The 12,500-nt window shown below is 45.2% G+C and overlaps 1 protein-coding gene across 7 annotated transcripts in view; it reads left to right on the forward strand.

The window, feature by feature from the left end:
• trioa (trio Rho guanine nucleotide exchange factor a) overlaps window positions 1-12,500 on the forward strand; it is an 88,379-nt gene that overhangs the window by 42,044 nt on the left and 33,835 nt on the right. For all 7 annotated transcript variants that reach the window (XM_063185710.1, XM_063185715.1, XM_063185711.1 and 4 more), the window contains 10 exons: window positions 1-30; window positions 3,510-3,632; window positions 4,779-4,973; window positions 6,781-6,896; window positions 8,003-8,069; window positions 8,434-8,543; window positions 8,787-8,856; window positions 9,130-9,219; window positions 9,462-9,554; window positions 10,219-10,330. The exon at window positions 1-30 is cut by the window's left edge and continues 86 nt beyond it. In XM_063185710.1, coding sequence (XP_063041780.1) covers window positions 1-30; window positions 3,510-3,632; window positions 4,779-4,973; window positions 6,781-6,896; window positions 8,003-8,069; window positions 8,434-8,543; window positions 8,787-8,856; window positions 9,130-9,219; window positions 9,462-9,554; window positions 10,219-10,330 — 1,006 coding nt within the window. The remainder of the gene's footprint in view (window positions 31-3,509; window positions 3,633-4,778; window positions 4,974-6,780; window positions 6,897-8,002; window positions 8,070-8,433; window positions 8,544-8,786; window positions 8,857-9,129; window positions 9,220-9,461; window positions 9,555-10,218; window positions 10,331-12,500) is intronic.

Genomic DNA, 12,500 nt, shown 5'->3' on the forward strand with positions numbered 1-12,500 from the left:
TATGTGGTCTTCGAGCGCAGCGCCAAGCAGGTACAGCATCGCAGAACACACACGCGTACACACACATGTACATTCACTGACACACACAGTTTGATTACATTATTTTGGAGGACCAATAATTATTGAGAAACAATACAGTGCCCCAAACAATGTTAAAGTAGCAATAATGTGTCTTCTACAAGTTATACTGGTCTGAAGCCTATTCAGGGGTACAAGTGGCATCGCCTCCATCACATACACACACACACACACACACGCACACACATGCACATGCACAGGCGCAAACACAAACAAACACAGGGATATTCATGCACACACCCACATATACAAAAGTACATGTGCATGTTCTATACTGCCCTACAATATCAGAACGCAGTATCTTGAAAATGGTCGAAAATGGGTTTAGACCGGAAATTGGCTTTAAAATACCTTCTTCTTCTTGTGTTAAAATTTTTCGGCCCAACTTGGTCCCGTTTCGGAAAAAAACGCAAAAAACTGATTATACTGCGCTTTGTGGTTTTAGTAGGTTACGTGGTAGGCTACTAGCCAAGAACGCAGTATAATGCGATACTGCACTTTTATACTGCACTTCTCCATTGACACCGTGGTTTTGGTGTAGACAGTAATACCACAACAGAGCGCAGTATAATGATTTTTCAGCTAAAAAGTAATGAGAATGTTGGTTTTTTTGCTTTTTTCTTGTGTGCATAAATTTTCACCCTAAAAAAGTATTATATGGAAGTGTCATCACCACTTTACCTCCAACACAGTCGCGTGGACAGAAAGGAAACTTTAAAGCCTTTTTTCTCAGTTTGGCATTTTGAATTATACTGCGTTCTGAAATTGTAGGGCAGTATACATGCTATGTTTAAACATGCAATATACACACAATCCATACACATGCGAATACAAATATGCGTGCATAAACATACACACATGCTCCTATACAAACAACTCTGGTATGACTGGACAGAATTTTTCTAGAATGTTCTGCATGGCCTGTATTGTACAGTACAGGTTTATGAAATCATTTGGCCTTGATGTGTATTTTCTACCCCCTTTACTTTGTGTCGTCTGTGTGTGTTTGAGTGAGCTTCCATGTTTTGCCCTGTGCATTAAAAAGAAGCGCATACAGACATCACTTCCACCTCCCACATAAACAAACACATACTGTAAACACACACACACACACACACACACACACACACACACACACACACACACACACACACACACACACACACACACACACACACACACGCACGCTATGTTTACATATTTGCAGCAGCATGTCCTGTCTCCTCAGTCGTGTGTCTACAGAGCATGGAGGTCAAAATAAGGGCACACACATGAACTAACACTCCATTGCACGCAAAGCCCTTGAAGACACAAACACATGTGCGCGTGCACACACACACACACACACACACACACACACACACACACACACACACACACACACACACACACACACACACACACACACACACACACACACAGAAAAACACACACCAACAGAAAAACCACAAACAATTACACACAGAAATATGCACGCCTAAACACATATTTTAACGTTGGACAAAATACAAGAATGCATCACTCAGTCACTCAGTTTCTCCTCGCTGTGTGTGTCTGTGTCTCCGTGTCTCTGTGTCTCTGTGTCTGTGTGTGCGTGTGTATGTCGGTGCGTGTGTGTGTGTAAGACAGCTGTAAGCCGCAGATTGGCAAACACATAGCGCTGTGTGAGCCCCTAATTGGCCCTGTGTCATGATGCCGCACGAGAAGACATTATCATTAGGGAAATTACCACTGCCTCCAGTACACACACACACACACACACACACACACACACACACACACACACACACACACACACACACACACACACACACACACACGGCCATGAAGGGTGATGAACTTTGGGACAGATTTGTGCATTTTTGCCGGTGTGTTTGGTGTACGTGTGTGTGTGTGTGTGAGAGAGAGTGTGTGTGAATATTATAAGTGTGTGTGTGTACGTGTATGTGCATTTTTGTGGGTACATATTTCTGTCTATGTGTGTGAGTGTGATGGTAGTAGTGTTGAAGCTACTGCCAGTGTGTGTGTTGCTTGCCTCGTGTGAGCTGTGCACTGCGGTCTACGATCCAGAACAGAAACACACACACACACACACACACACACACACACACACACACACACACACACACACACACACACACACACACACACACACACACACACACACACACACACACACACACACACACACACAGTCTCCATGTGCCCCCTGCTGGGTGTCTGTGTGTACTGCATGCTCAGTAGCGATGACATCATTGCTTAGTGCTTCACTGCAGGGGTCCTGAGTCGCATTGACTCTTGAATCACGTCTTCCCAGCGTCCAGGAAACTCCCACTGAACATTTGTCACTTTTTTAATTAATCAAACTGGCCCATCTGTCTCTCTGTCCGTCTGTCCATCGATTTTGTTTTCCCTAAATGTTTTTTGAATCAGTCATGCTTTTTCCATCAGATTCTGGGGTGAATTAAAAGTTAAAGCGTTTCATCTTGTAGCGATATAAGACGCGTGCGCCTGGTTTTCCATCAACAGGCCGCTTCTAGGGAAATAAAACAGCGTCACAATCAGCCGTGTCAATGCACATTTGTTTTTAGACTAGCAAGATGATTATCCATTCACATTTGAGCGGAATAGAACGCACAGTTGGTGATAAGAACGTGGGGAAGCGAGGATATTCTGCCCGACACGCAGCACCAGGTGTTTGCTAGTGATGTTGGCTATGATTATGTCCTCTTTTGAAAGTCGCTTTGGTTATAAAGCCTCTGCCAAATGCAATGTAATGTAATGTAATGTAATGTTCAAGCAAGTGTTTGAACTCTGAGGCCAGTTCTCATCATAGCTTCTGCACCTGCCTGTCATTTCTATATCAGATGAAACTTATCCATCACTTCTGTAGCAAGACTACTTCCGCCAACAGCATATAGTTAATTAATTTAGTACGAGAAAATGGACGTTAGAGCGATATGTTTTTCTATCACACGTGTCGCACTGACTTCTTGATATGCATCACATTTAAGTGAATCAGTTTGTGGATGGAAAAAGGGCTCATGAGCCTGGCGCATTCCTCACTTGCAGCAACTGCCAATCAATATAGAATCTCACTGGACTGCCACAACTAGGCAAGGCAATTTGACCATTCCAAATTTAATAAAAAAAATAAAATAAAAAACGTATACAATTTTTGGCTCAGACACACCGATTGCATCTTGAGACAGGCGGATAGCAATGCGTTTTCATTAATCGGGATTGACCCGAAAATACAATGTATATTATGTCTCGCAATGAATATTATGTGTATCTTGTCTTGCCTATATTATGTGTATTTTGTGTTATGTATAAGCTGGTAGACACCTTAATTTCCTCAGGGATGAATAAATGATCTGATCTATTCTAACTTAAATCATTAAAAATGGGTTTGTGTTTGTGTCCATCAGGCGTTGGAGTGGATCCACGACACGGGAGAGTTCTACCTGTCCACACACACCTCCACCGGCTCCAGCATACACCACACACAGGAGCTGCTGAAGGAGCACGAGGACTTCCACATCACAGCCAAGGTAGTCATACACACACACACACACACACACACACACACACATAAACACACACACACACACACACACACACACACACACACACACACACATGCACACACATAAACACACACAAGCATAAACACAAACATAGGAACACGAGGACTTCCACATCACAGCCAAGGTAGTCATACACACACACACACACACACACGCACACACGCGCACACAAGCATGGACACACACGCATGGACACACACACACGCATATACACATGCGCGCATACATGGGCACGCATTCACACGCACACGCATACACATGAACGTGCATACACACACACACACACACACACACACACACACACACACACACACACACACACACACACACACACACACACGCACAGCTTTTCCATCTCTGCTGCAATTTCAGTTTCACATACACACACGCACTAACTGTACCATTTTTCTCTGTATATTATTATTTTCTCCACAGACTAATGCTCTTAGACAGTAATACCCTTCACGCACCCCCACAGTCTCAGGGCTCCTCACATTTGCAGTCAGAATGAATCAAAAATTATCCCGTAATGCCTTTCTTCAGTTACTCTCGCATCTGCTGTTATTTTAAGGCCACCAAGAGTACATGCATATAGACACGGGTGTATTGAGTAACAGTTGACTCGGGTTCTCTTCTCTGCTAGTGTACACTACAGTACTGTGCAGATCTACTAATGCACACTTTAAATTTCAGGCCGTTTGTCAAACAAGCAACTTGCTGAAATTGGCCTCGATTACATGAAATATTAATAATTCAGTATTAACTCAATTTAATTTCGAATAAGAACTAATACCTCTTTGAAAACATCACATAAACACTTCAGTTCTCCTTTTCTATGTCCTTTCTCCTTTCTCTTTCTCAACCCCCCATGTGGAGCAGTGATCTACAAATACTGCTATTACTATTGTTATTGTTGTTGCTAGTTCTCCTTCTCCTTTGCAGCAAACCACAAGTGTTTGAAGCTCCAACAGGGCCGTCACGCACGCACGCACGCACGCACGCACACACGCGCACACGCACACACGCACACACACTCTTACTTGCCTAACCTAATCTCTTTTCTTTCTTTCTTCTATTCTTCCTCTCCTCTCCTCTCCTCTTCCTTTGCAGCAAACCAAAGAGCGTGTGAAGCTGCTGATCCAGCTGGCCGACGGCTTCTGTGACAAGGGCCACGCCCACGCGGCCGAGATCAAGAAGTGGGTGACGGCCGTGGACAAGCGCTACCGAGACTTCTCCCTGCGCATGGACAAGTACCGCACCTCCCTGGAGAAGGCCCTCGGTATCTCCTCCGACTCTAACAAGGCTGTGAGTGTCCACACACACACACACACACACACACACACACACACACACACACACACACACACACACACACACACACACACACACACACACACACACACACACACCATGTAAGGGGAAGGATTACAATAGTACCACATCTCCTCTGACTCCAACAAGGCTGCTGTAAGTGCCCCGTGTTACACTAAAGATGCTCAACTCTGCCCCATTTCACAGGTCCTCTTGGCCCTGAATTCCAGCCCAAGCTTGTTTCCCAATCCTCCCATGTCTAGCTCTCCAGTCACTTTTATATCTCCTCTCAAACTGTCCTATCCAATCCAAGGCACTAAAAAGAAACACCAAAAAGAACCATAACCAAAGGTTATGCAACATCAGCACACGACTAGCAAACAGCGATACGTTTTTGGATAATATTTGGATTCGGCCTATGTTAAGAAAGTTTTTAATGCAAACAAAGTCTGCCCCCAATAGAATAGCTCAGATCTCAGAAAGGGCTGAGTCGAAAAATGTACTGACAAGTCAAGGGTAGCGTGAGCAATACAACAGCATATTGAAATTGGCAGACGTTATCCTTTAAGACCACAATATAGCACTGAAGTAGTGTGAAAGTGTAAGACACAAATTCATGGGCAAGTACTGCAAAGACAGTCGTCACAGCTTTTATTCAGATTATTTACCCTAACTTTGCACATTCATAGCAATTCCGTCTCGACTAAATGCTCACCAATAGTCATTGAAGACCACTAAGTCAGAAGATTACTGCACATTTCAAGTGTTTCGATGGGAGGATTTCTCACTCGAATAGCTTTTAAATGCCCATTAACAAGTTAGAAGATGGAAGCTCAGTTCAGTTTCCTGTCTGCTCGATGAGCCCTGCAGTTTAATGGCCAGATGTCTGCTGGGCATGAGTAAAGATTATTTGGCCAGCCGGTGTCACTTTATTGCCCCATTAGCCAACTGTGAGGAGGGGATCTGGGAGAGATATTTGGGGTGTCTGTGTGCGTGTGTTAGATTTAGACTCATTGTATAAACATTTGGGGTGGGAAGAGGATTTGTGATCTTTAAAAATGTTGAGGAGTGCAGAGGTATAAGGCGTGAGTGTAACCAGGATGGACTGAAGAGGTGAAAAGTGGAGGTTAGTGGAGAGGAGGAGATGCTCTCTCTGATAAGACGTCTTCACAAGGTCAGGGATGACGAACCTGGCTATCTCGACTGCAAGTGTCTTCCAGACTTTATACTAGCCTGCTAAACCACGTACAAGATTTCAAATTCCCCCCCAAAAAGAGAACCAATTCATTTTGAGCATTGACTTGCCTTGTATGTACTGAGTGGGAGGGACTTTCAGATGACGTTCCTGGGGGGGACGAAGCTGTCAGCGGTCCTGATTTTAGCTAGAGAAACTATAACCATAGTGGAACATTTTAACCTGGGTTTTTTGTCAGCCCTGTGATAATGTAGTACTTTCCTCCCCTGTCTCCGGCCCTGATTTTATTTCATTTTTTTTTAGATTTTTTTTTTTTTGGTCTTTTACGTCTTTATTGATGATAGGAGAGAGGTGGACAGGAAGCGAATGTTTGAGAGGTGGACAGGAAGCGAATGGAGAAAGAGATGGGGAGGGGTCGGCAAAGGAGCCGGGTCGGGAATCGAACCCGGGTCGGTAAACGAGTACCCTGCCGGTTGGCCACGGCAGGGCAGCCGGCCCTGATTTTAACCATAGAAACAATGCATTGAGCACACTTCCCTGTTAGTTTCAACCCTGTGTTGCTGTGGCGGTTGTTGGTTGATGTGTTTTCACCTCCCCTGTCTCCAGAGTAAGGACCTGCAGCTGGACATCATCCCGGCCAGCGCTCCGGGGTCGGAGGTCAAACTGAGAGACGCCGCCCACGAGCTCAACGAGGAGAAGCGCAAGTCGGCACGCAGGAAGGAGTACGTCTTGCTACACATCTCATACACATCTACACACTCACAGACACTTTACTCTCTCTCTCTCTATCCCTCTCTCTCTTTCTGCATCTCTGTGTTGCTACACATATCCTCTCTCTCTGTCTCTCTCTCTCTCTCTCTCTCTCTCTCTCTCTCTCTCTCTCTCTCTCTCTCTCTCTCTCTCTCTCTCTCTCTCTCCCACACAAATTGTTGTCATCTTTCTTAGCGTTTCATTATGTCCTTATTCTTCTTTTGCTCTTTTTCTTCCTCGGACATAAGCGCATGCCAACGTTTTAGTTGCCCATTCGCAATCTGGCGGGTGTTGTTGTGCTGTTAGGCCTGTGTCAGCAACCCCATCACAGTGGCTCCCTTCAGTCCCATTGCTAGTAATAATGGATGGCCCTGCCTCTGCCCTCTCATTGTGGCGGCTGTTTTCTTCCCCACATTGACACTCGCTTGTTTACTCTCCTCTGGGAGTCCGTTTTGCTGCAAGTCACACTCGTGTGTTATTCCTGGCAGTGCCAGTGCAGAAGACGGCAGACGCGTGCATTAAAGGACCATTATCATAACAATATGCCTTGTTATTTCATCATCATTTTGTGTGGAAGAATGCAAAACAACAACAACAAAAAAAACCTAATGTCCCCGGAGTTTTGGAAGACAGCCTGACGGCAACAGGAGGAGATGATGATGATGATCAGGGAAGCCAATAGTAGGGGGACAAAGGGGTCAGTTGTCCCGGGCCCAGAATTGGATACTCGTTATATATACATACGTTGTATGTATTGGGTGGGGGGCCCTTTCAGATTACCATGTCCCAGGCCTGAGCAAAGTTGTCAGCCACCCTGATGATGATGATGATGATGATGATGAAGGTGGCGATGCATCAGACAGCCTTCTCATCTCCTCTCTGTGTGCGGTGTCATGTTGTTCAAGGCCCGTAACAGATGGGAGGCGTTTTGTCATCACTAAGAAGACGCTGTGGCTGAATGCGCAAATGGTCCGGATGACTGTGGCCCTCCGATGCGCAAGCAGAAGCTTTGAAATTAATCATCGTCTTGTTTTGTTTTTGTTTTTCTTTTGCTTTGTTTTGTTTTTTTCTGTGGCAGGTTCATTATGGCGGAACTGATTCAGACAGAGAAGGCCTACGTGAGAGACCTGAGGGAATGCATGGATGTAAGTAGCTCACATTTCTGCTACATTTATACCGTAATGAAGTATATTTACAATAGTGTTAGTCATCATGCTGTTTTAAGGTCAATTGACGTTTGTGGCACCTGTGCAAAATACATTTATTTATGCACAGTGATTTTGTGACGTTTGTGTTTAACTTGCACTGCACTGATTTATTGTGCCTCTAAAATCCTAACTGAGCTCCTGGACTTATAATGAGGCACATTTACAGTTGTGTTAGTCATTGTGCTGGTTATAATTGATTTTCATATGGAGCTAAGGTCAATTGAGGTTTGTGGTACCCATGCAAGATACAGTATGTTTGTTTATGCATAGTCATTTTGTGACGCTTCTGTTTCACCTGCAGACATACCTGTGGGAGATGACCAGCGGTGTGGAGGAGATCCCTCCCGGCATCGTCAACAAGGAGCACATCATCTTTGGCAACATGCAGGACCTCTACGAGTTCCACCACAAGTGAGTTTGACACGACGACCTTAAAAACACATACACACACGCATACATGCACACATGCACAGACTGTCGCTAATATAATTGTCCTGGAAATATTAAAAAATGCATGTTTCACTAAAGAGGGACATGCTTTTAATCTTGTTGGATGTGTCTTTATAGTTTATATGTTGCGTGTGTAGTGACTGTACAGTTATTCTATTCTATGATGTGCATTGTCTAATTAAAGTTGTTTGTTGATGTTTTCAGCATATTCCTCAAAGAGCTTGAGAAGTACGAACAGCTACCAGAGGATGTGGGCCATTGCTTCGTCACCTGGGTGAGTTTGTTAATATACATTTATTTATTTTGGCTGGCCTTTGTGTAACCAGGTAAAAAAAATAATAATAACGTAATAGGGTATCCTTAAGTGAATGGAATGGACTCCATAGCAGCCTTTAATGTGGCAGCTTGTTTTGGTGTCATGTAATGCGCTTCGTATTTGAACATTTCTGAGCTTCGGTGAGCTAGGTACTACAGTTGGTTCATCTTCAAAGTAGTCATTTCTATGGAGGGACAAATGTGAATGTCATTTCTGCTCCTCTTGCCACAGGCGGACAAGTTCCAGATGTATGTGAACTACTGCAAGAACAAACCCGACTCCACCCAGCTCATCCTGGAGCATGCTGGGCCCTACTTTGATGTGAGTGCCCTTTTACCAGTCGATAGACCATTGTGGAAACATTACTTTAATGTTTTTTTTATTTTTTTTAAAACATACTGTTGCTTTAATGTCTCTCCCCTGCTCGCTCGCTCTCTCTCTCTCTCTCTCTCTCTCTCTCTCTCTCTCTCTCTCTCTCTCTCTCTCTCTCTCTCTCTCTCACTCCTCTCACTCTCTCACTCTCTCTCGCTTTCTCTCGCTCTCTCTCTCTTTGTCTCTAACAGGAGATTCAGCAGAGGCATCGTCTTGCCAACTCCATCTCCTCTTATCTGATCAAGCCCGTTCAGAGGATCACCAAGTACCAGCTGCTGCTAAAGGTGAGACGAGTCACTCATGATTGAAATTCAGCTCATACTTTGCGTGCTTGCGTGCGTGCATCTGTGCAGGTCTGTGAAATGGAAATAGAAAGAACATGCTTGCCGTACTACGATGGTTGCATATGTAACCGTGGTTACGAAACAGAACAAATATTTAGTGTTGTATTCCTACGACTTGATGTAATAATGGCTATATACTGTCAATAAGTGCATTGCCAGCATCACTCCTGTATTGTTTCTCACCTTGGTTAATCTGCAATGACAGTACAGTTCACCAACAGTTCACTGGTGTTATGCCACCCCAAATGCTGCAACTGGAAGCTGTTTGGTTGGAGTGCCTGCTCACTGACCTGCACTAATGGAATGATTTGCCATAGCCAGGCAGAGCCGAGCGGAGCCAAGTGCTCTAGTTTACTGATCTGGGAACAGTCTGTGCAGTTGGAGAGTCACCGAGGCAATGGGGAATTAAATGTAGCGCTGTGAGGGGGACTGCCCCTCTCTCTTAGAGAAAAGGTCAGACACAACAAGTTAAAGGTGGCGGAGTGTGTGTGCGTGTGCGTGTGCGCGTGTGTGTTTGTGCGTGTTTGTGCGTGTTTGTGCGTGTGTTTGTGCGTGTGTCTGCGCCCCTGTGTTAATGTGTGGCTTGGCTTCTTTGTGTGTGCAGGAGCTGTTGACGTGCTGTGAGGAGGGTAAGGGCGAGATCAAGGATGGGCTGGAGGTCATGCTCAGTGTGCCTAAGAAGGCCAACGATGCCATGCACCTCAGCATGCTGGAGGGTGAGTGTATGCACACACACACAAACACACACACACACACAGCCATGCACCTCAGCATGCTGGAGGGTGAGTGTATGCACACACACACAAACACACACACACGCAGACACACACACACACACAGACACACGCAGACACACAGCCATGCACCTCAGCATGCTGGAGGATGAGGACACACACACACAACCATGCACCTCAGCATGATGTAGGGTGAGCGCATACACACACACACACACGCACGAACACACACACACACACACAGCCATGGTGGAGGGTAAGGATATGCGTACACACACACACACACACACACACACACACACACACACACACACACACACACACACACACACACACACACACACACACACACACACACACACACACACACACACACACACACAACCATGCACCTCAGCATGATGTAGGGTGAGCGCATACACACACACACACACACACACACAGCCATGGTGGAGGGTAAGGATATGCGTACACACACTTGTGCACACTCACTCACACACACACACACACACACAGACACACACAGACACACACAGACACACACAGACACACACAGACACACACAGACACACACAGACACACACAGACACACACACACACACACACACACACACACATTTTATGTACTTTATTTGATTCCACATTACAAGTTAAAATCAATAGGAACCAAATATGATGAATAATCCAACAACTATTTTGACCAAAAGACACATCTTGTTACGGAAATGCATCATTAAGGATACAGGAAACATCTTCTCTTCCAGATGAACATGCTCCCTATAACAGCTGATATTGAGCAGTATTTAGCTAGCTGTCTGGCCCATCTTTTACTTAGTCCACTGATGTTGAGTCCACTGACCACCAGCCTATGCACATGGCCTAGACTGCCAAAGACAAGAACGATGAGGACACATTTATAACCACAGCTTTCAATGGCAGATGTTAGAGGATGGTATTTCAGTTTTTTGGTACAGTAGGATTCCTCCATGAACAGGTCAAAGGCACAGGCTACTTCAAAGAGTCTGACTATTTTTTCCTCTTGTGATATGCAAATGATGTCTGGGGTGTTGGGAATTCCTGAGAAGTGATTTGTAGATGCATTAAACCAGTGGGGCTTGACAGGGGTATGTTTGTATAGTTGTTCCTGAGGAGCACAGGGGATCTGGGCAGCGATGAGGTCCACCAGTCTATCGTGTCTGGCGGTATACAGTCCTTTGTAGGAGGGGCAGCTGTTCATTATGTGGGCTACTGACTCCAGATGTTGCGGAGGGTCATGTAGCATGCATAGAGGGGAGTGGATAGATGGGAACCAGAGGGACAGATTGTATTTTGTGGGGAGAACCTGTAGGCGTGCCTTCACACAGAAGATGAGTATCTCATCACTGATGGTGGCATTACTGAATATTGCATGTGATGTAGAGCGGTCTGCACAGGGGAGTTTGGCTAATTTTCCTTGAAGTTTAAGGCTGGACCAGTACTCCATATTGCGGTCCCTTTGGATGATCAAAAGGGTTTGCCTAGATGTTGTTGGTAACAGGAGATGGTTGATGTTATTGTGTTGCAGCCTGGCTTGCACTGTGATTGATGGGTTGTCCACCACTGCATCGGTGACCTCTACTGGTTGATGATTGGAGGTCCATTTTAATTCAGTGCCTGTTCTCCAGCACAAATCATTTAGGTCAGGCCAATCTGATGACACACCAAATCCCTGTGCCTGGGTATCCAGTTTTCCACTGCTCTTTCTTTTAAAACCCAGGAAGTTGTCCTCACCACTGCCTGCCCGGGCCACCTTGCGCTTCTTAAAGTCCAGAAGCAGTGACGCTCTTGCCAGGTGTCTGACACTGTTGTCATCGCAGTTGAGCATGTTGATGAGATGTGACTGCCTTGTGGCTGTGCACTCCCACATACAGTTTGGAATGCCAAGCCCACCATCCTGTTTTTTCTGGAAAATAAAACATCGTGTAGAATGTGTGTTGAGGCACAGCCATTTCCTAACCACTTGCACAGTTTTATTGTCCATTGTGCGCAGATCTTTTTGTGGGATATGCACATTCGCAAAGAGATGTTGCACTTTGGCGAAGGCTATATCTCTTAGTGATTAAATAATCAACGTCAAGATATTTGCCAAACTGACCACTGCCTCTCTTCACCT

Source organism: Engraulis encrasicolus, chromosome 20, assembly GCF_034702125.1.
Source record: "Engraulis encrasicolus isolate BLACKSEA-1 chromosome 20, IST_EnEncr_1.0, whole genome shotgun sequence".
In the NCBI taxonomy this organism is placed as follows: Eukaryota; Metazoa; Chordata; class Actinopteri; order Clupeiformes; family Engraulidae; genus Engraulis; species Engraulis encrasicolus.